This window comes from Xyrauchen texanus, chromosome 38 (genome assembly GCF_025860055.1).
Source record: "Xyrauchen texanus isolate HMW12.3.18 chromosome 38, RBS_HiC_50CHRs, whole genome shotgun sequence".
Classification (NCBI taxonomy): Eukaryota; Metazoa; Chordata; class Actinopteri; order Cypriniformes; family Catostomidae; genus Xyrauchen; species Xyrauchen texanus.
The window spans coordinates 22,767,171-22,791,554 of record NC_068313.1 but is presented as its reverse complement, the minus strand read 5'-3'; the positions used below and the strand labels follow the sequence as shown (position 1 = coordinate 22,791,554).

At 38.3% G+C, this 24,384-nt stretch overlaps 1 protein-coding gene across 2 annotated transcripts; it reads right to left on the bottom strand.

Moving 5' to 3' along the window:
* Nucleotides 1-3,319: 3,319 nt before the first annotated feature.
* On the bottom strand, nucleotides 3,320-23,517 carry LOC127631595 (hypermethylated in cancer 1 protein-like). 2 transcript variants are annotated; one of them, XM_052109843.1, is made up of 2 exons: nucleotides 23,378-23,517; nucleotides 3,320-15,505 (listed from the first exon to the last, which is right to left on the bottom strand). In XM_052109843.1, the coding sequence occupies exon 2, from the start codon at nucleotides 15,486-15,488 to the stop codon at nucleotides 13,263-13,265; it is 2,226 nt and encodes a 741-aa protein (XP_051965803.1). In that variant the 5' UTR covers nucleotides 15,489-15,505; nucleotides 23,378-23,517; the 3' UTR covers nucleotides 3,320-13,262. The 2 variants fall into 2 exon arrangements, with proteins under 2 accessions (XP_051965803.1, XP_051965802.1); XM_052109842.1 differs by lacking the exon at nucleotides 23,378-23,517 and adding an exon at nucleotides 21,604-21,709.
* Between the last annotated feature and the right edge of the window lie 867 nt (nucleotides 23,518-24,384).

Genomic DNA, 24,384 nt, shown 5'->3' with positions numbered 1-24,384 from the left:
GACAGAAAGCATAATCATGCATAATGCAAAACCAAAAGTGTGTCAACTCTACCTTGCAAATCATTAGAGCTTTCCAAATGGCAACACAGGGTCAGATCAGGCAAGAACAATCCACTCTGCCAAAGCAATGCCTGAGATCTCTGAAATGTACACACCCTGTTTCTCTCTGCCAGCCACTCTGAGCTGTTTTGTAGGCACATGCTGAGTTTGTTCAGCCCTGGTTCTTGCTGTGAGAGATGTGATTCCATCAGCACAAAATGCCCTTGTGCCCTTTAACCTGGTGCTCCAACATGTTGCATGGTGGCACTTTTGTACAGGCAACCTGAATTTGATTTCTTGGGTCATTTCACTATCCAGTTCCCCCCACCTCTTCCTCCCATCATTTTCTGTTCCACCTTGAACTGTTTCTATCAGTAAAGAAAGGAAGAAAAAAAGTAATTTGATCTTCATTTCGAATCAGATAAAAATATATAAAAAAAATATTTTTGTGTTTTTTCTTTCTTATGGGCATGCATGTATTGTAATTTGCAGTCAGGGTTTGTTCCTGTTAGTGTTAATGCTCTGCTAACTCCAGACTCCATGTTTGATGTAAACATGGCAGAACTCTGTGCCCTATGACATTATCTGGCAGGGGCACCAATCATTACATGACACCAAACACTTCAGACCTCTGGCATTTGAATTGAGATGACACCCAGTGGCAGGAGCCAGGGGCATTTTGCCAGAGAACCCAGAACCATGCCTGGGCACTCTGATCGGCAGATCAGCAGAGTGGCACTTTTAGTTATTAATCGCCCTCACTGATACAGTGAGATACACTCACACTAACTAGTCAAAACCTGCCCTTCATCTTCTCTGAGAGAAAACCATAATGCATAAAAAAAATCAAGATCTGGCTCATGTGGTTATACAAAAAATAGAATGTGAGGAAATAGGAAGCAATTACGCTTTTAAGAATTACAGAAATATATAAATAGTTGGAAAAATGTTTTAGGTACAGAAACACCGAGGAATTTTTAGGGAAGTGATACCCATTCCTCTCATGTTGAACTATCACTTTGTGGCACATGAGGGTTACTTAAAATAAAGTCTAAAATCAAAATCACATCTGCATTTAATGTCATTTAAAGTGCTAACTTTTTGCCAGTTGCATTTTCACACTCTCGCTAGTTTATCTAATTTGTCCTATAACAGTGTATCATAAATATTTGTTTTATATAATGTCTGAAGTGTCATAAACATTTCCACCTCATCTGAAATTACAGTATACTGTATATTGTGTTTTATGGCTTTCTGGGGTCTGAATAATTTGACAAAAATAAAGCTTGATGACATCATATAAAATATTCAGTTCAAAGTTATATTTATATTGATATTTCTTTATTTACTTCACACATAACATATATTTTATCCAAGCATGCTCTTCACTGTACACCAACCTCTGATGAAACATTATTAGTGGCAACATTATTGGTTGTTGTGGAAATGGCTACACAACTGAAGGGTAATTGAAGGTTGTAATTTGTGTAAAAATTATGTAAATTATTATTTCACTCTTTGTGTAGACTATTATAGTTTTTACTATGTATTGAATGTTTTTGTGATGGATTTTCCTATTTTAAGACTGGAAGGGTCTGGGACAAGGGTAAAACAATACTATATACATATATATATATATATATATATATATATATATATATATATATATATATATATACATTAAAAGCATTTGAAAGTAGCAAAAATAAAGGAACGCATGGTAAAAATCAAGGCAGTTTGCAAGGCAATTGTAATGTGACCTTCGTATAACAAAAAGAAAAAAGTTTAAATCTGCTAGTTTTAATCAAAATCAACTCCCATATATGAAATCAGCCTCTTTCAAAGATGATGGTTCTTTTAAATATGCATATAGAATTCATCAGTATACAGAGTAAAACTTGGTATTCATTTTAACTTGCCTTAACATGTTGAAACCCTTAAAGTTCAGGGTCATGGTTGCGCACTTGAAACAGATGGAGTCCCAGTTTGCAGTTCTGTAGAGCTGTTGGATAGTTACATTTATTATGTCAAACCTCCTGGAAGCTCTCCTCCAGTCTGCCCCTACTTGTTATTATAAACTTTTTGTGACTTCATTACAGATCTCAAAATTGGACTCTGTTATTTCTTTTCCCCTGCATCTCAATAAGCCACACGTGGCAGAGTCCTGGATATGATTATGTTGCTGATATTTCCAGGAAATATTTTCTCCAGTACTGTCAAAAGTTTCACTGGGAGATGTCCTATTATTTGTGTGTGATTGCGAGAATGCAGATTTCAAGATTTCTTTAGACCTGTTCTAGGAGTGTTTTGGCCAGCTGACTCTCCAGCTGACAGAATGATTTATGTAAAGAATGTTTTATGTAGATCTTTTATAAGTTATGAGATTCATTCAGAATTTCTTATGAATTTCTCTCAGCTGGTTAGCTGCACTCAACTAAAGTCCAGATTGGAGCATCTGACCTACCTTTAAACTCAACTTAAATGCTTTGACACTACAAGCACACATAACTGATGAACATTAAAGTAATATTTTGGGTTCAATACAAGTTAAGCTCAATAGACAACATTTGTGATATACTGTTGATTACCACAAAAATATTCGACTTGTTACAGTGAGGCACTTGCAATGGAAGTGAATGGCGACAGTTTTGGGGAGTTTAAAAGCAGAATTGTGAAGCTTATAATTTTAAATCCTGTGAAAATGCATGTATTATTTCAGCTTTAAAGTTTTGTCATTTTATGGGCTTTTAAAGGTTTTTATGCTTACAGCGTTATGTTGTCATGGTAACGAAGTTGTTAAATTGGATATAATTTACACCAAAAAGGTTAAGCGATTTCATTATACTAAAATAATGTTAACACACATATAGTTTACATCTTGCGACTATAATTCTGAAACAGAGAGTATTTTCATGTTAACATATTGGCCCTATTCACTTCCGTTGTAAGTGCCTCACTGTTACCCTGATTTTCTCATTTTTTCTTTTAAAAAGGATTGAAGTAAAAAAAAAAAGAAAGTCCAATTAAATTTTTGTGTTAATCAACATTATGCCACAAATGCTGTTGATTGGCCTTAACCTAGATTATTCTTTGAACCAGAACTGCAGTGTGGTTAATGCCCTCATATGTGGTCACAGTTAATAAAAATCTACTTATTAAAAAAATAAATTTGGTCATGCAATTTCTGTGAACGTTTTTTATTTATTGGCAAGTTGATAATATGGAGGAAAAAAATACATTTTCACAATGGCTTTTAAAACAATTAAAAGCCTTATTAAAGTCATTCATTAAGATACTGGAATTAAAGAACACAATTTTATTACCCCACAATTAAAATTTATACAAAACTCTTATAAAACATTTCACATGCAATAAATACATTCATTTCAGTAAAAGCATTTTGTTAGGAAAGAAATAAAACTATTGACAACACAATTAAAAATACTACTCAAATGTATTTGTATTGCCTTTTTTGGTCATGTAAATCAAGAAAGCACTTGAAAGTGGCATAATAAATTGTGTTATATTTGAAAGAAGTTCAGAAAAATAAGAAATGGTGATCAGTAAAATCAAAACAGACATGCTGGTGTATTACTTGGCCTGAGAGTAATGGGAACATTCACAGTGAGCTGGGTTGTTGGGTGACTTTGTGCCTTTTCTTCTTTTTCTCTGTTCACACTGTGGGGGTGGTGGGGTGGTGTTGGGGGGGGGGGGGTTACTTCTAAATGCCTGCCATTACTTTAGCTCTTTGGTTAGTGTCTGGTTTATGTACTGGCCCTTTTTTTCTTTCTGTACACAGAGCCACGACCTCACCCCACTTTTATTCTTCATTCCGCTACATATATTTTAAATAAGAGCAACATGCATACCATGTGTATACATGTGTGTGTTTAGACCTTGCAACCATCTCGAGATGTTCTGATTGGTCTCTTTTTTTGCTTCGCCCCGTCATTAACACTGCCTGTCCTTTAGTAATGGCTTTTTAAACTCAAAGCGACACTCCAAAAGAAGCAGGGCAGCCTAATTAAATCTGACCTAATCTGGAACAGGGAGAAATGCCAGGGCTGTTTGCCATCCAGCTGCAAGTGTGTGTGTGTGTGGTCATGCATGACTACCAGAGGCACAATAATATCAGGCACTTTGTTTTGCAAATTGATCCAACTTTTCCTGTTGTTTATATGTTTGGTTACGCTGTACAGAATTTTTAAGCATGTCTATTCAAGGATGAGCAGCAAAAATAAAAACAGAGCTCAGAATGGTACGTACTGCACTGTAGCCTGGAAATTCACTTGCAGCCTGCTGATTTTGTCTAATCGGCTCATCTGGACTCTGCTGTGACTGAGTTTCAGCTCTGGATGGGGTACAGCATAGCTTGCACACCAAACAAAACATGCTGAAGAAGATATTGGTAGCTACAGGACCTCGCTGCCAGCACAAAGACAGCCTGTTCCTGTCACAGTGAGATAAGGTTATAATTTTAGGGCCTGGTAAATCTATCTGATGCTCAGAGCATAAGTATCAAAATCGAAATATGATCCTGCATCACTATTATGCTGAGGCCACTTAAAAAAAATAAACAACTTAAATGTAACTTGACACTCTTGAAAAATGGTTCTCTACATGCTGTGTTTAGTGACCCATCATAAGGTCAACATTACAAGAAGAAGTTGTTTTGTAAAATCCGTCCCACAGGCTGACAATTGCCTATGGAAAAGACCACCTCAGACCAAGTTGGTTTATACTGGTTTGGTGCTGGTCTAGCTGGTGGATCAGCATAGCCATGTAAAAAATTGTCAACCAGCATGATGTTTCTGATGGATCTGGTTGACCAAAGGAGGCTTCCTGGTTAAGCTTGTTTAGAAGCCTGGTTGGTGCCAAAATGGTCACAATTGGCATGTTGGTTTGAAAAGTTCATGTACCCTGAAATTTACCCCATTCTGCCAATTTACTGACAAGCGGCATACCGAATCAGACATTTTTGCATTAGTTCAAGCGTGAACACATTTCCTTGTAGCGCAACCTCTGAAACATGGGATCTGGTCCTGAAGGAACAAAGAAGTAATCCTGTTCACATAAACAATGGTGAATGTGATTCAGAGGTTGTATTTTTTGGCTGAAAAATACTCCACTGACAGTTAGGTTTAGGGTTGGGTTTGGAGTTAGGGGGTAGAATTGATAAAACACACATTCCTGTTGACTGTATTACATCATTTACAAACTAAAAATACAAACTGCTTTTGGTGCCACTCTGTGGATATTTAAATTGGAAACTGGAGCTCACACATGCTCATACTGTGTGTTTAACAATGCTTCCAGCTAGATTTAATGTTGTGATGCTATAAGCATAGCATCACAACATCCAACCTACTTTTACTGAATTCACAGTGTGATCGGTCTGTAGGAACACCAGCACATCACCATATCATGTTTGGGACCAGTATCGAACACACAACATTTGCTGATCAACAGGGAAGAAAAAGAACAGAAAGCAACATTTCATGAACATTAATCTGGTCATTTTCATTAGTAATGATGAAACATAATCAGGGGCAGGCTAGCACATCTGCAGAAACAAGCAACAATTATGCAATGCTAAACATGTTGGCATTACTGGCAAGTACAGCATTTCCTTTTATATATGAGGTTCCTCTTTTATCTGTGCCTTTGGTACATTTTTGTAGTTATGAAGTCACATACAATAGCCTTGTCCTCTGTTTATTTAGTCAATCTTGCTCCGTGGAGAATATTAACACATGCCTTTAAGTTCACTCGGGAACACAGTCAGGGTGTGAAGAAAAAGAAAGTAGTTATTCACATAAACATTTAGACAACTGCCTTCTTCGGCATGAAAAACAGCTGGAGGCTTCTTCATCAGAGGTGTGGGCAAGTGCTCAGTGTTGTGGGTCAGACTGTGGAAGATGTTCAAGGTGGTTCTCTCAGAGAGAGCAACTATAGGGGAAAGATTTTTGAAATGTGCTGGGCAAAGATGGTCTTGGGAAAGATGGTGTAGTGAATGAAGGGAGGAGAATACGTGGGAAAAAGAAGGAGTGGCCTGAACGAGAAGACTGCTGAGAAATGCAAGTTCTCGTGAAGTGACTCGAAATTATGATTCAAATATGAAACCGCAAGAATGCTATGACAAAGATTAATGTCAAATTTGTCAATGCCCCCTCCTCTTACTGGGACAGTAAGAGACAGATGCATGGACAGGTGCCACACCGATTTCATCAAGACATCCTACAATCAGGAAAAATTTCAAATGCCCCCACATGACTCAGTGTAGCCTGTTTAAAATAAGTCAAGATCAACAATTTATACCTAGATGAAAGAAAAAATGCACAGCATGCTCAAACAGTTTACAGATTGCACCAGCTGTATGAAGGAAGTGAAGCCCAGTTTATCGATAGCATTTCTAAGAATCAGTAGGCTGTCAAGATCATCTCTACAGATTCAGAGGATATGCATAAATTTACACTTTCGATCTAATACAAATCTTAGTGAGCTGCCTCAATGTCTACTGTCTACATAGGCAGATGTCTTCTACTCTATGGCAGCATCCTTGCTGAAATTACGCCTCACACGAGAGCGATTTGGAACGTTCTACATAGATGGCAACTCCATGCATCTTTCAAATAGCGCTCCTCATGCACAGCGCACGGGACACTCATCTTGCAACTAATTTCAATACAGTTGGCACAAGAGAAACGACGCAATCCTCTAATGAGCCTAAATATGCACAACGCACACACACACATTTTGGGTAAAATAGTCAGTTTTGTGTCATATTAAACTGTTATTTATCGATACTTTTCAGTATTGAATGTATTATAAGCAGGGTTGGGGAGTTACAAATTACATGTAACAGGAATATGTATTTAAAATACAAAATATAAGTAAATGTATTCCACTACAGTTACAATTTAAATCATTTTTATTTAGAATACAGTTACATTAAAACAGTATTTTGATTACTGAAGAGATTACTTTGCATTTTATTGTCATTTGTTTCATTTAATATTTAGTCCTTTCAAATGGAAAACATTTATACATATAAATGATGTGATCCAAAGTGCATTTGAACAGCAGTGAAACACTTTCTTATGATGTGTGACATTCATACGAGCAGACAGAGAAGTACGTTTGTAAGTTTGTGGGCACAAGAAATAGAAATAAACCTTGTGTAAATTGTCATCTTTACGCTAAGCTAAAAAAAAAACTTAAGAGCTGCTTTTTTTGTTTTACATGCACATGTTACCAGGCACGATCATAATTTTTTATCAAGAAAATTTAAGTTGGATCATAATTTCTTTTTTCTAGTAAGACCTTTGATATTAGGGTAAAACGTATTCATGATAATCATTTTTGTATTGTTTTCCTGTAAAAATATCAGAAAATCATTAAATCAAGATCAATTTGATTTTTATTGTTTTAGAAACAACACTGAATAAGATATTTAGGTTTTACCGAGAATGTATTTTTAACGTGTTTACTTACAGAGTTTTTATAGTCAAAACAAGTAAAAAAATCTACCAGTACTGAAGAAGTGATCCAAAGTATTTAGAGTATGTTACTAATCTTGAGTAATCTAATGGAATACATTAAAAATGACATTTTACAGCATGTATCCTGTAATCTGTAGTGGAATATATTTCAAAAGTAACCCTCCCAAACCTGATTATAAGTATATTTATAATCTAAATGTCTCTTTCTTTGTCCACCATCTTGGATTTAGTTTTCCGCTGAGCTCATCACGGTATGTGAATGAATCGTTCTTTTGAACTGGTTCTTTTTAGTGAATGAGTTGAACTAGTTCACCAAATCGGACTGAATCATTTGAAACAGTTTGCGTCTCGAGTCAACACCGATCCACAATTTACTCTATCTTAACCTGTCTCTTGGATGTGCCTGACACTCCGAAATGAGCTGAAAACCAGGAGTAATATGATCCTAGAACTGGTGATATATCTGCTTTTGTCAAATCTTCTTCGCAATTAACCGCTCCAACTAGCTCACAAATCAAACTGAATGCTCGGGTTGTAACAGTTCTCGAGTCAACAGTACACTGAACTGAGAATCACCTCTTTCGCCAGTACATCCTAAGAACCGATGAATTGCTGACACTGAGCATGTGTGATTAAGGGGCAAAATTTATATTTCAGGTGTATTTTGCTGAGAAACAGAGTGTAACAAATAAAACATACTGGAAACATGTTTATGACTTGATTGTATTACCGTTTTATCAACGTATGGAGATGATCCAGTCTACAGCTCTTAAGTCAACAGTACATTAAGTCGTTTGCAGCAGTTCTCGAGTCAACAGTACACTGGTCCGAGTACAGCAGCTCTTGAGTCAACAGTACATTGAGTCGATCACAGCAGTTCTCGAGTCAACAGTACACTGATCCGAGTACAGCAGCTCTTGAGTCAACAGTACATTGAGTCGATCACAGCAGTTCTCGAGTCAACAGTACACTGGTCCGAGTACAGCAGCTCTTGAGTCAACAGTACATTGAGTCGATCACAGCAGTTCTCGAGTCAACAGTACACTGATCCGAGTACAGCAGCTCTTAAGGCAACAGTACATTGAGTAGATTGCAGCAGTTCTCGAGTCAAGAGTACACTTATCCGAGGACAGCAGTTCTCCAGTCAAAAGTTCATTGAGTAAATCACAGTAGTTCTCGAATCAAAGGTACACTTATCCGAGGACAGTTGTTCTCCAGTCAACAGTACACTGATCCGAGTATAGCAGCTCTTAAGTCAACAGAACATTGAGTCGATCACAGCAGTTCTCGAGTCAAAAGTACACTGATCCGAGGACAGTAGTTCTCCAGTCAGCAGTACATTGAGTCAATCACAGCAGTTCTCGAGTCAAAAGTACACTGATCGGAAGACAGTAGTTCTCCAGTCAGCAGTACATTGAGTCGATCACAGCAGTTCTCGAGTCAAAAGTACACTGATCGGAAGACAGTAGTTCTCCAGTCAACAGTACATTGAGTCGATCACAGCAGTTCTCGAGTCAAAAGTACACTGATCCGAGGACAGTAGTTCTCCAGTCAACAGTACACTGAGTCGATAACAGCAGTTCTCGAGTCACCAGTACACTGAACTGAGAATCGCCTCTTTAGGAACTTTTTAGAACTGCTGATCAGGGAGCAGCTGATGAGCATGCATGAACCGAGGATTTGAATGAGGGGACGAAATGTTTCAGTCGAGAGATGTAAATTTTGTCTTTATTGTCTTTATTTTTCAGTGTCTCATGCAGGAACACTGCATATTTTAGACATAGTGTCAGGTTAAAAGAACTTCAACTCTTAATCCATGTCACGAGACACCTGCGTTCTGTTCAATTCGTTGCATTGCATCTACCTTTTTTTAGCGCAAGGATACATTTGGCCTGAACAGCCCCTTAGATAATGCTCTCTCTCTCTAGTATATTTGTTTCTTATAAACTTTACAATCAGCTTTGGTTAAGCTTTGGTTTTAACTCTGAATATGTGGGCTTCTTGAGGCTGAGAGGAATATTTCCCTTCAGAGAGACAATTGTTCCACAATTTTTTACACCATATCTCACGTTTTGTTTCTCTTCGCTTGGCACATGATGAGGTCAAGCACGGTGACCAGAGGGTTAATGACTCAGAGCTGTCAAATACTGCCAATATCCAACTTTAAAGAAAGGAGGGAAAGATCACTAAGTAGCTTTGAGGAGAACAGACCCAGCACTCTAAATCTAAATAGGATGGAGGTTTATAATCTACTCTTCCATAGATAGACAATGGTTGAAGTCCATCCACCAAACTTGCTCTGTTCTCCTTCACCCTCTCGTTTCACCCTCTTTCTCTGTGTCTGTCTGCCTCTCTATCATCATCTGCCTTTCCGCTTCAGAGCAGAACCACACCAACCATCCAGCTCGCTGCTACTAGTCAAAGGTTCACTTCCTCAGCTTAACTTTACTCCTTTGCCAACGCCCATGCACTTTTCACATTCAAATAGATTGTATGCGCAAAAATTCTACTTAACATCCACCCACAACCCACCTGCCCCCTCATCCTGACTCATTAGGCACATGTGCACACCTTTACATTCCCAGCCCTGTCAGAGCAGTACTAAACGAAGTAGCACAGAGGTGATATCTTTTCTCTGTGCTTTTGAAACCAGTTTCTTTTTGTCTCTTGTTTTTTTCTCTCGGACAGCAGGAAATAGAGAAAGAGGAATTTTCGATGAGAGACGAGTTAATGAATGGTGGAAAGGGGGAGTGTGAGATTTATTTTCCCACCACTGAAATCCACTTCAAACGGTCTGTCACATCTCCTTAGCATGTATTAATATGTCTGCGGTCAAAGTATCAACTGTTATGAAAGCTGTAATATTGTTTTTTGCCTCAAGTCAGAAGATTTGTATCCCGTTTACACTCTGGGTTTAGTTTGGATACAAACAAACTGCTGTGCCTAGACTATTTTCATGTGTTTCGCAAAATTACGTTGAGAGGAATTTTTGGATCTCTGTTGTCAACTTAAGAGTGTTGGGAAACTTCAGCATCTGTCTCGCCCCAAACAAGCTGGTTTCATGTGTGCGGTTTAAGAGTACATGTATACAAAACCTCACTGGGAGTCTAATCCTCCTCTCTGCAAAGAGGTCAGCGAAATTTACTGCAGGCCCGCCCAGAACAAATGGGTCAATCAACTTCAGAAACTATGCTTCCCTCATTACCAACTCAGCCAAGTGTTTATGATTGCAGGCAAATTATTGATAAACACACATTTCTTATACAGCATAACATTAACAGAAAACTAAGTTACCGTCTGCCATTCCTCTTAGAGTTTCAAACCATGTTATGCATTTTAAGTACCTTCAAGTGTACAGAGAAACATACTGCGGAAATACTGATTCTTATGATGAAATTATTTTTAATTTAAAATGTTGCCTTTTATGGTAATAAAGTAATTTACCATTTAATAGAACAATATAATATGTAAATGTACAAATAGAAGAGAGTTGCATAGGCTACTCAGAAGAAGAAAAAAAAAGTAATTTTAAAAAATAATTTCAGAACAAATTACATATATTTAACATGAAATAACCACAGGTTTAAAGACAATAAGATCCCTTCAGATAAAGTGTACTTGAGTGTTGATGTATATACAGTATATATGTAAGAGACAGAGAGCATGAGTGTTTATGTGCGTTTGTGTGCCTTATGTGTCAAACTATTGCCAAAGCTTTGTTTCAGTCCTGAGGTAAGCACCAATTTCTCTTTGCTTTCAGTAAGACCAAAAAAAGAAAACAACCATGATTAGCCAACATGCTAAAGAGTAAAGCAGGCAATGTGTCTCAAATACCCTCAAGATTCACTAAGCTCTAAAGCTTGAAGATTCATTAGTTCTTTCACAGTGCATTCGTTGTTTCTTCACATTCACCCACTGAGGTTGTAATTGTAACTAGTGGTCAACAAATATTTGTTTCACTTAAGGTCAGAGGGAAAGATCTTTTTGGAATACTTAAAAAAATGGTGGGTTGCCGTATCCCTTTAGAAGATGCATTAACATACATGGTAAAACATTATTATTCATCAAGAGGCAAACCAGCTAAATGTTAACACTACAAAAAGGAAGCAAGCAGTGGCTGTGACCCTAACAGGTTAGGAAAGGATTGATTGATTCATTGCTGTACAGTTTTGAAGATTAATGTAGCTTATGGTCTGTTATTGCAGTAGCTGGGAGATTGGGTGTATATCCAGGAAGCATGTAGATCACAGGGCCTGGTCAACTGGCAGAAAATCCAAGATCAGTAGGACAGACAAGCGTGAATGGGCTTCGAAAATCAGAGATTTCACAGGGCTTACCCTGAGTGGACCAGCTGCTTCTATCTGTGCTTACAGTATCAGAGAGAGATAGAAAGTCTTGCTCCTTATGTTCAGATGGTAGTCACATTAGCAGCTCTACATATGTGTGTGCATTTGGCACAACTGGGTTAAGGCAGTTACATTATCCTTAAATTAACTGTACCATAATATGTGCGACGAGGTGCTCTCTGATAATTCACAAAAGGGAGGCTCTTAAATGTGTGTCTAAATTCACAAAATGTCACTGTTCGGTCAGATACACTCGATTTGTAGCAAAAGAAACATCTAGTTTAAAAGAATATTGTAGACTGGCTTGCTTTCTGAAAGGGGTCAAACTCAACATATTTAACGCAGGATTGTTCTGCTGTAAATATTACTCAATTTTCAAAAGTGCCGCCCATGCTTAGTCTGTCACACCAGATGGACTGAAATACGTGGACAGATTGTTATATCATAATCGGAATATGCGCAAAGACGTTCCAGTTGTGAGATCACAGGGCAGTACTTGCTACATTTCCAAAAACAAACTAAAGGCACTTGGTTTGTGATGTAAAAGAAAAAGCTGGAGCAAAGTAAACATAAAGAGACAATACACTTGAAAAAAATTAAATATCACTCTGTGAACTTGCTCTCACTCCATGCTGATGGGGATCACATCTACATCAATGCAGAGAAAAGCTTCACTTTACCTAAGTCCTGGAACAAACACTCTCTTCTGTTAGTTGCTCCCTTTAGTATGGAAAAAACTGGGCCATTCACAGAGATGGAAAATCAGATACAGGTGATCCAGTACTCCAAAAATAGTCTATAAAAAGTCCTCCAATTACTATAAAATCCCATAGGTTTGGCTTTTTCATTTGTCCAGATTTCCCTCTCCATTCTGGACGGAAGCCCTGAATATTGTTCACATGTGCTTTTTTTTCTTTCTATATACACCAATAATATTTAGTACACATGTTTAGGGTATGATTGCAACACTCTTCTGTAACATTTTGACATTTTCTCTTTGGCTTTTTGCAACAAACAAAAAATAAATAAAAAATCTCTTTTTGGTTTTCAATTGGTTAGTTGGCTCGATTGATTGAACAAAAAAGAAGTTGTTTTCATATAAATACTGCCTTGTCTAATTGTCCATAGTCAAAACAGATTATAAATAAAGCTGTTTCCTCCTTTTAGAAAAGTAATTTAAGAAATGCATGTACTGCAAAAATCAGCAAAGAAAGGCACGTTTAGAAGTCATACAGTCTGTGTGCATTTTATAGCCAAAGCTTTCTGGCCTCCACTCTTTGAGGTGCAAGTTCAAATAAAGATGAGGTGCGAGTTGAATACTGTGAATGGTATACAGTGATGTCTCTTTGGAAAGTATAGTTAGTGGTTCCCCCCTCTAGCTGGGAGAGTAGCGCTCAATGGTGCGAGCCTCTGATGAGAGCTGCTGGGGAGTAGGTGGAAGTGGTTGGTTTAGGATGTCCATCTTATTGTGTGTGAGGCCAAGATGTACTGCAGCCAGCTTTGACAGTGGGTAGAGGCTCTCCATGACCTTGGCATCAGCCAGCAGGTGCTGAGAGGCCATGAGAAGATCTGACGTTTTCTCCTGCTTCAGACCCAGATGTTCAACGGTGTACTTACTCAAGGGATAAATGCCCTCAGTGAAGTCTATCTTCAGCTTGCCATCAGGAGTGAGTGCTCCACTGGCTGCTACACTGCTGTGCATTTTCATGTGGCTGATGAGGTTGCGCTGCTGAGCAAACTTGCCCCCACATACCTGGCACTCATATGGCTTCTCTCCGGAGTGGATACGCATGTGCTCCGTGAGGCGGTATTGGCGAGTAAAGCGCATTCCACAGGCATCACAAGCAAATGGTTTTAGGCCCAAATGGCTGCGCATGTGGCGTGTCATGGTACCACGCTGGGTGAACTTCTTGCCACAGATGCTACATGGGTATGGGCGGGTCAGCCAGTGTGTCTTTTCGTGCTGCCGCAGCGTGGCAGGGTCTTTATAGGACTTGTCACAGGAAGAACAGCGATATGGTCGTATGATCTCTCCCAGGCCAATAGGATGGAGGTTTTGCCCTGATTTGCTATCTAAGAAGGGGCTCTGAAGACTGCTAGAGCTGTTCAAGCTTGTAGGTCCATGGGCATTGTTGGGCTTGCTGCCGTTGTTGCTGTTTTCCAGCTCACTGCCATTGTTGAGCTCCTCCTCTGTATGAGACTCCACATGGGCATTGAGCTGCTCTGAGCTTGGGAAGCCTTTGTCACATGGGATGCACACATACAAGTTATCGCCAAAACTTTCTGGTTCATACGGCATGTGATATCTCCCACCTGCACCAGGGGGAGATGAACGGCCTTCACTGCTACCCGTTTCTTCACTTCCGGTCCCATTCTCATCCTCAACATCATCACAGGTCACAGTACCTCTGTCGTAGCCCCTCTCACTCATATTCAGCTTTTCTTCGCTGTTCTTATGGTGATTCATGTGCTGGTGGTGTCTCTCTTTATCTTGCTCACCCGTTCCTCCACTATCATCTTCATCATCCTCCTCATATTCGTCTTCTGGATTGGATGGTTCATTCTTCACCCACCGGTAGATGCTTGAGCCATTTCTGCCTTGTTCTCTGGAGTCCTCCATGGGCTCGGGACTGGGAGGACAGAGGTATGGCTCCTGGCCCTGAGAACGGTGTAGGTTGGGATAATGGGGTGAGAGTGTATGGTTAGAGAGAGGGAAAGGGTGTGGGGTAAGGGACCCTGCATGGTGGGCTGTCTCCATTTTTCTGGAGCCATCATTGGGGCTGAGCAGGGGGCTGGTTCTTTGGTCCAGCTCCCCCTGAGGCTCCTCGTCTGGGTGGAGTGAGGAGATCAAGTATGGGTGACTGGAAGGGAACTGCGACTGGGAACTGGGGCTTTTCTTGGACAGGTCAAGGCCAAAGACGGATGAGCAGTTCCTGTCAGTGGGGGGTAAGCGCAGGCCTGATTGTGGTGACAGGGACGCCTTTGTTGGAGGGTAAGGTGGTGGACCTTGTATGGGAGCTGGGGCATAAAGCTCTCCTGCATGGGGGGCCAGTGGCAGAGAGTGCATATCCTCTAATGATGTCGGTTGAGGAGTGCCAACTACGCCACCAGAGAGGCAGGAGTGAATGACTGGAGTGGATACGTGAAACCGTCCTCCCCCCACCCCACCAGGGCCAATCTTGTAAGGCAAAAACCCAGGGTTGGGGCGTAAGTGGTACTTTCCATTCCTCTTCAGCTTCTTCTTGCACAGAGCCACCAGGTCCAGCAGTTGCAGATAACTTGCAGCTGCCAACACTGCCCCTATATTTGGCTCAGTGGGAGAGGTGGGGTCACCTTCACTTAAGCGTCCTGTGTAGATATAGTCAAGGATGACTCGAAAGACACCTGGACTGACCATCTCATGGTCCAAATTGATGAGGTTGTCGTGAACAACAAGAGACTTAAGGTATAGGCTGCTAGCTGCCAGAATGTTCTTGTGAGCACGGAACAGTGCATTCTGCACAACAATTATGACATCACACAAGAAGCCCTTGGTGCGTTGTGTGTTCAGTTGCAAGAGGAGGTGCCTAGCATGACTTGGGACTTCCATGGCATCCAGCATCGACTTCAGACCACCACCTGAAACAGAACAGAAATGCATTCATTCAGAAGAAGCCTTGAATCAATTTAAATTTTGTTTACATAAACGCACTTTCATACAAGATTCCAATTTCTTTTATACATTTCTCCCATTCCAATTTCTTTTTAACCTTTTCATGAGTAGGGTCCAAATTCCTTTTCAGTTCCCCCTGGAGTGAGTTATTTTTGCTTGTGACAATGCACAGCCGGAGAGGGGGGCAGAGTGTAGACAAGTATTTTTTTTATTATTTTTATATTTTTTTTATTTTCATTAAAAAACAACTGTATATACTATAGTAAATATGTGAACATATGGGTCATGTCTGCTGTACTGATTTTTTGTTTTATTTATTTCATTTTTTTAGCTGTAAAAATATATACATATATAAACAAATAATATCAGCAGTCCAGTTTGCCTATATGCACTGTTTGACTTCTCAGACATTGTGTGTGTGTGTGTGTGTGTGTGTGTGTGTGTGTGTGTGTGTGTGTGTGTGCGTGCGTGCGTCTGCGTGCGTGCGTGAGTGCGTGCGTGCGCGCATGCGTGCGTGCTTGTGTGCGTGTGTGCGTGGGTTAGTTCGTTCGTGCGCGCTCGCGTGTGTTTGTGTGTGTGTGTGTGTTTCAAGCGCTACGTTAAACAGGCTAGGATAATCGTGCTCAATAAGCATGTTTTCACTGTGATTATAAAAATTTTAACCTTATTGTGGCCGAAAACAAATGTATTATATGTCTGAAAAGATTGTTTGAGTTGCTGTTTTAGTGAATGAAAACCGCATCTGCATGTAATCAGCAGAAGTGGCTGCGTGCATGGGAAGATCGCGGTTAGATATGATGGCTGTTCATATACAAGCTGTGAACTATTATCGTGGATCTTTCGTGACAATTTGGCTGTATGTTACATAAAATAAACATATTATGTGCTTGAAAAAACTCTTTGGGACAACGGCTACTCATGTAAACAAATGGCAGCATGCTTTAGAGGAAGAGCACGTTTTATATATTGACTATGCACATAAAAGCTGTAAACTTCTTATCGTGATACTTTGGTGATGAGTTGGATATATGTATTTTAGGTTTCTTTTCTTTTCTTATTGTAAAATTGATTATGTCTGTAAAGTGTCCTTGAGAGTCTTGAAAGGCACCTATAAATAAAAGTTATAATTATTATTATTATTATTATTATTATTATTATTATTATTATGCTACTCTGCGGGGCCCAGTTATTGACTGTCACATATGTGTGACGTGTGGATGAAACGGTTAATTGCTATAGTTTATATAACATGCACTACTCATGCTCAGGACACATCTGTTTTGTAAAACATGACAGGCAGTATGAGATGATGAGAAAGGAGCTCTTAAGCTTCTGAGTCTTGTGCCTCTACATTTACTCACTGATATAATTTAGACGCTAAGGTAGGGGATTGAGGACAACTTTCAAACAATTCTACTTTCCCTTTAATGCAACAAGCATCAGAATGACTCCATAAAAGTGAGCTATAGCTGACCAAGTGAGAGTGCAATGGTTTTGTCATTATTGTGATACAAACCCACATGTTTAAAGCCTACAGTGAAATGCAGTTAACAAAAAAGAAAGAAAGAAGAGAGGGAAAAAATGCCAGTATAAACATGTTTTCATATTGCTGTCTTCCTGATAAAGAATTCCAGAGGTAGTGTGTGTAGTTTTAAACAAAGTCAGTCAGACTGAAGGTTTTGCAAGTGTGATGAACAGCAGGCATAAACCAGCAGGGACAAAAACTGCAGCAAATTCATGATAGGATGCTCTGCTATGGAAGTGGGACTTACACATTAATTCATTTTCAAAAGATTATTTAACAGAGGATGCCTACAAATTACTACACAGGCTCAACATGCAACCAACAATGCAAATTTAAACTCTAAGTTGGAGGCAACGGCCACTGTCATGCAAACATAATAAATACAACAAATTCGCCAGAATATATTGTTTAAATCCTGCTGCATGTGGATGATCTTTTATATGAGACCAAATGGACTGTTAGGGTCCCAACTCCCAAGGGGTTGGTTTCACTAAAGGGAAACAAGAAGCTAAATAAATACAGCCAGTCATCCTGACATCATCCTCACGTTGTTTATTTCATTGTATAAAATAATCTCCTTAGATGAATACCATAGTTTGTAGTCTTAAGCTTCTATTTAATTAGCCCTTAACCTGGTATTATGTAGGCAACTCTAACACCAAGCCTTTAACTGCGTCCTAAAGTGAATAAAACGACATTTTATCATCATTAAATTGTCAGACGTAACCAAATGGACATTCTTCATAAAACACCTCTTTGTTTATTGTGAGTAAACGTGGCTTCTACTTATTCTTATAATTCAAAATGAAGCCAAAATTGAATGTGATGCAAATAAAATCGCTGTTACCGATCATGAGAGTTTATCTCTCCCTGTTTGATGTAAAGAGGGAGCTGCGCACTGCACAGACGCATGAACATGCGCTTGTCACTATGAGTTCTCAACAGTTTATGAAGCAGAGAAGCCAAACATGGACAAAAATAAAGTTAGGTTATTAATATATATTATTTGTGTACATTTTTATGTCAAAACCATTCATTTCGTCCGGTACATAGTCACAACAAAATCCACAAACACATATTTAGATATCACCTAGATAAGTGAAACATCCATAATCAACACTTAGAGTTCACAGTATGTATTTACATGTTTATGAATTTATATGTCACTCCTAGTCTGCTGCGCACCTGTAGGCTACATTCCCCTTTATTTCAGCCTATCACCAATTAATTCAGCCTCAGCATGAAAAGCGCGTTCCGTTTTATTTCCGAATGCGTCTTTAACTTAATGATTAGATGGAATCGCATTATTTGTAATATATAAAGAGGATATATTTTAATTCATGCACAGCTACAATGCACTTGCTAAAACCGCAGAAACAAAGCGGTGACACACTATTAATTGCCTGTTGCCTACAAAATTACCTTAATAATGGAGAAACCACAACCAAACAAATCTCACCCGCAACATTTCTTCTCTCTCTCTCTCTCTCTCTCTCTCTCTCTCTCTCTCTCTCTCTCGCTCTCGCTCTCGCTCTCTCTCTCTCTCTCGCTCTCTCTCTCTCTTCGCTTCCTCTCGCTTCAGAGTTTGTCAAAAATACCTCTTAATAAAAAACGCACCAGACTTGTGCTTTTATTCCTACCCCTACAACGGACACGTCTCATCACTGACAGGTGTATTTTAAAGTGAAGAGCCATTTTTGGCGCACAGCATTTCCATTAACTGAGGGTTTGAGAAAGCACATAGGAGCACATTATTTATTGCGACGTAGGCTGTGTCCTAAATGTGATGAAGAATAACGTCAATTCAGCACACAAAAATGAGAATATAGGCCTATACACTAAGGGGATATTTAACAAAAACGGAAGAAAGAAATAGAAAGTAAAATACCTGCTTGTTATTAAGAAAGAAAGAACGAAAGCAAGCTCAAAATTAGCCTGACAAGAAATGACAGTCATATTATGAGTGAATGGAAAATAAAATAGGTATATGTGTTTCCTCTGACATGCGTTCAAGCATAAGGTTGAAAGGGAAGCGGTGACGGAAGTAAATCATGTTTAAAACGATTGTTTAAACTTCACGCGTAAACACTTGCATCCTCTCAAGCATGTAACCCTGCGGATTTAGATGATGCGTCTTTACACACTTTGATTCACCCGTGAAATTAGTGAATGGTACAATTTGAGGCTTGATTATTTTATTTATTTATTTATTATTATATATTTTTTAATTTTTTATATTTTTTTGGTCCTTCTAATTTTTAGCCTACAGACGAGTTTACTGTAAGGGTTTTAATCTAGGCTATAAGAAGTTTTAGGAACGCAATCAGACCTTAATAAAATGTTGATAAATTAATATAGAGTTAATATAATGCATAACTCATCTGAATTAGTAGACAGAAGCTTTCAATACATAATGGCAATAATTTGGACGTACAGTGAATGATCAGGAAACAACAGTCTTAGGATGTTTGCTATATTTGGTATGGTACAGGGACTGGATTAAAGATAGGACGTGGGTCATATTTTAGGTGGTTTGGTATTCTTAGACCTGTGTTTTGTCTGTGTTGTCATTTTGCTGGTTTAGGGGTGAGGAAGGGGTCTGTGACTTCTCTCTCTCTCTCTCTCTCTCTCTCTCTCTCTCTCTCTCTCTCTCTCTCTCTCTCTCTCTCCACCCGCGGTCTGTCATCTTTTTAACCACTAAAGTGTCCTCCCTATGAGATTTATACCTACACTGATTCTAATGTACCTTTAAGGATTAAACAGTCAATCGGTCGGTCAATATCTTTTAAAATTGGTGAACTGGAGTATAAGCTACGACGAGACACACAAGATAATTCTTTTTTTTTTTTTTTTTTTTTTTGGAATGGCACATAGCCTATATAATTTAGTTGCATTTATAATAGCATGTTGTTCTGTCAAAGAGAAATCAAGGTAGAAACAAATTATATTATTATTTATTATTTTTAAATAATAGTCCATTTTAATAGCTTTAAAAGAGTTACGCGCAGTGTAGTTTGTTTAAGTTTTAGTCTTAATATGTCTTACGACACGAGAGTTGAGAGAGTGGAAGATAAAACTGCAAATCTCCGCAAAACCTCTTGGCACCAAGAAACGAAAGTTCGTCTTAGATCCTGTTCAACGGACTTAAGTCACACGGCAAAACACCTGAGGTCTATCGGCCAAGTTTGAATATAGTTTGAAGGTAAGAGTTTGGAAAAGAAGAAAACATGCGCTAAACCTTCCTCACAGCTTCTCTTTCTGCTATTCTATTCTCCGAATACTCTGGAGCGCTGGATCCCTCTCTCGCGCTCTCTCAGCATGCGCAGCTCTGGATATTCATTCATAAATACCACTGGGAGGATAGCTCACTGTCCACTAAAGGTGGCCTCTATGGTCATGGATGTGGTGGTAATATTCTACCCACATATCAGATGTAGTACCATCTAAATCCTATTCACAGATGTATGCCATGTAGGCTACTGTATAGCCTTCCACATAAATAATCTCATTTGATACAATAATGGAGAGATGAAAACATTGACCCAAAAAGTTGTTAGACCTATGATTCCCACAGTTTATGAGCATATAACATTTTTAGAATATATGCCTAAATGTACTTTAATTAAAGTGAAAAAGAAAAAAATGTACCTGAAGAAAATGACTAGTTAGGCCCATTAGCTATGACATATAATATTTAGCATATTTACATTTTACATACTATTTAAGCATCTAAAAAAAAATTGCATAATTATCTCAGTCTATTAAATCTTGTAGTTTTCAGTTATTAAACTGCATTATTGAGAGCTCTTTCATGGACTGCCTTGTCCGTCTCCTAAACATGGTCGGGTATGTTGTTTTGTCTAAATAGAGAATATAATCTAATGTACTGTAACTGACACTAAACGGAAATTAAAGAGATCATTCCGTTTCGGATCAGACCTCATATGCATGCTGGATCAGTGTATTCAAACATTTAGCATATTTCCTTAAAATCAAATCATTCGCTTTCTTTAAAGTCAAATCACTCGCATGTGAAACACCATGAATTTTCAATTAAGGATGAGCTGAGAGCCCGAACACAAACACATCACCGCCATATGACTTCGACCCTGTATGAGTGATAAAAGATCAAATTCGTGACTTTTTGGGCTCTTATTGCGATTATGCACTAAACTTGTCGAGCCTTGTAGCCTATTATAAAGTTCCCTCTTCGGTTTTGTAAAGGCAATAAATGTAAAAGATAGTTTCGCAATCAAACTAAGAAAAACTTTTAACCTCTGAAATGTGACAAGTAGCATATTTACAGGCTAGAAATAATCATGTTTACGCTCGCGAGATGATACACTATAATAATAAAATGTATTGGTTCTTATTCTTTAAAACTTTTTGTCATGCTCACCTATTGCCCCCAAATTACAAAAAAAAACGCATAAATGAGAATAAATGTAGGCTTACGGCTGCTCGTATTTTTACTATGAATAGCCTACAATAATAAGCTTAATAATGATTTTATAGTTAATGTTCAAATGTTAACGTTACCTGGATGCCCGATCTCTTCTGCAATCCGATCTAAGTCTCCCTTCATGATCATCTCAACAGTGTTTTGGAGTCATTTCTGACGTTTCAACTTTGAACTGCCAGCCTCCCCACAAACCATGCCAGTTTTCCGAGCAGGACTGCCAACTCTTTTTTTTTTTATTATTAATTGCTCTGAATTTCGTGTTGCTCACCCTTCCTCCTATCTCACACCCCTCCCCTCTCTCTCTCTCTCTCTCTCTCTCTCTCTCTCTCTCTCTCTCTCTCTCTCTCTCTCTCTCTCTCTCTCCTCCGCCTACAAAAATACGTGCTTACTCCTGCATCAGCTTTTCTCGATTTTTTATGTTTGTAATTTCCTTGGCTATTTTTGAGTCGATGCAATAACGCGACTTGAGATGATAACGAGGCTTCTGATCTGTGTGAGAGTGTTTTTGCCCCCCGTGTGATGTCAGTCTATAATAAAACTAAAAGGTAAAATCGAGGGCAGGAACTTACAGTGACCCCAACTTGAACTTCACGGCTTCGTCTTAAAGAGACAGGCGTTTTATCGTATATAACAACATCAATAACGTTAAAGAGTATTATTATGACGGTAAACTATTTAAGTAGAGACGATGTGTGTCCTTCCGTATAGTGTACCATGATCTTACTAATATAATTAGTAGTAAAAGTATATTAAAAGTAAAGATGTTGGCTACCTCTTTATTTGTGCAGTGTTTACACAAACATTATGGTTAATTAGTTTATTTAAAGTAGGCCTAGCCTAGTTTGCTGCTGTAACAAAACAAAAAAATGGTAGGCATTACTCAATCTGACACAATTAGTTGCAAAGTTACCAATATCAGTTAAGATATTTTTGTAATTCTTTCCTGAAGAATTGTATAAGTCTTATTCACGGCTTGTTCCAAGCATCATTTTCGGTTACTTTGTAAAATCTTTTATTGGTGCGTTTGTAGCATCAGTGTCATCTTTAATGACACTGTTCATAACAAGTCTTTACTCACACTTTTACACAGACGTTTATATTGGGTCTCTATATTTATTCAGAAAATCTCAACGTGCATAACACAATGACAAATTAATGTAGATATGATGAGCACACCAAGGGAAATTGTCAGAGGTTCAAGAATAGGCTACTGGATGTAGGCTATGTCAGCTTAATTTATTTTTTCATTTTTTTCCATTTTTAATTAAAACAGGTTTGCATGTCTACTCAGATATATTGCTGATACACTGACTTAGTCCCAATAGTTAGCTTACAGTGGCTGCAGTTTATTGCATGTTGAACAATTCAAGCAGCTCCCTATAAAACGAAACCTAATTATTCGGGCTTAATTGCTGGTTAAAATGGATTTGTTAACTCAATAAAAAAAAAAAAAATTCCTTTTCTTTTATTTATTTTTATTTTTATTTTTATATATATATATATATATATATATATATATATATATATATATATATATATATATATATATATATATATATATATATATATATTGTTATGAAAGCAATATTTTATTTATTTATTTTTTGTTTGCTTCTTTATGTATTTTAGACACATAATAAGGGGTATCAAAATCTGACATTAAACGTCTGATAAAAAGTGCAATAACTTTCATATCGTCCGCTGTCCAGGAACGCCTGGAGCACGACCGCCAATAATCATAATCTAGCGGATAAGTATGTTGGCACGCGCTCACTGAGCGCACCTGAACGCGCCGCAGGTAACTCACACGTCTCAGCGCGAAGCTTGCATTAATATAGACTTTCAACTCACCTCGGATTCATGTCTGACGCTCCAGCCGCTCTTGACTTTCCCCATGCGGGATTCCCCCATCCATAGATCGTCAAACGTCCAAATTCCTCTCCGTAACGCAAACTTTTCCGTTTTGTCCCCTGTCCTTAACCCTTCTCCCCTTCTCTGTCCCACTGCTCGTGTTAGAATGGATCAGACACTTCAGACTCTGGATGCACCCTGAGCGGCGTTCAACTCCGGACTCACTGGAGACTGTGTGTGCAGCGACACCTAACGGTTCATGTTATTTGAGTTGAATGCAGAGCGCACGTTAAAGCAAGCGAAATGATTAACACAAATGGAAATACTGTGGCAATAGATTCCTGACCTAACTTTGAGCACTTGTTCGTTTTAAATGGGTGGAAATTGAGGTGAAGTCTTTTTTGTTTTGTTAAACGGAAGTAATTCATTGTGGGAGAGTTAGTTTATAAACGACTTAAGACAAGTTGGAACAAAGCAGAACTAATTTGAAGTTCACACATCCAACTCCATTTATGATTTCCTTGAATTTACTTCATTTATTTGTGTATTTATTTTTTTTAATGTATTTTTGTTACTGTTTCAGAATCAATGGTTTTTTGTTTTTCCCCCATAATTACACCTGCTGTTTATTTGAAGGGAGGATTAGGAATGTGTCTTTTAATTTCCTCTCAACATTTGATTTTTTATTTTTTATTTTTTTTGGTCTCTATTTTTATTTTCTAAATTATGTTTATCCATCCTAAAACATTTATCTACTTTTATCTGTTACTTGAATAAATTGAATACTGATTTGCTGCCATGAGTCTTTTATTCTTGTATCAACTTTTCTTTTGGGACTTCATTGATTAGAGCATTTCATTTTTTAGAAGGCTTTAATTTTTGCATTAAATCTTGGTTCGTTTAACCATCCTGATATGCACCTTGCTATTTGTTTTTAAGAAACATCATAATTGAAAACTGTCATTCTGACTGACTAGTGAATGTAAGAGATCCAATTATGTTTTCAT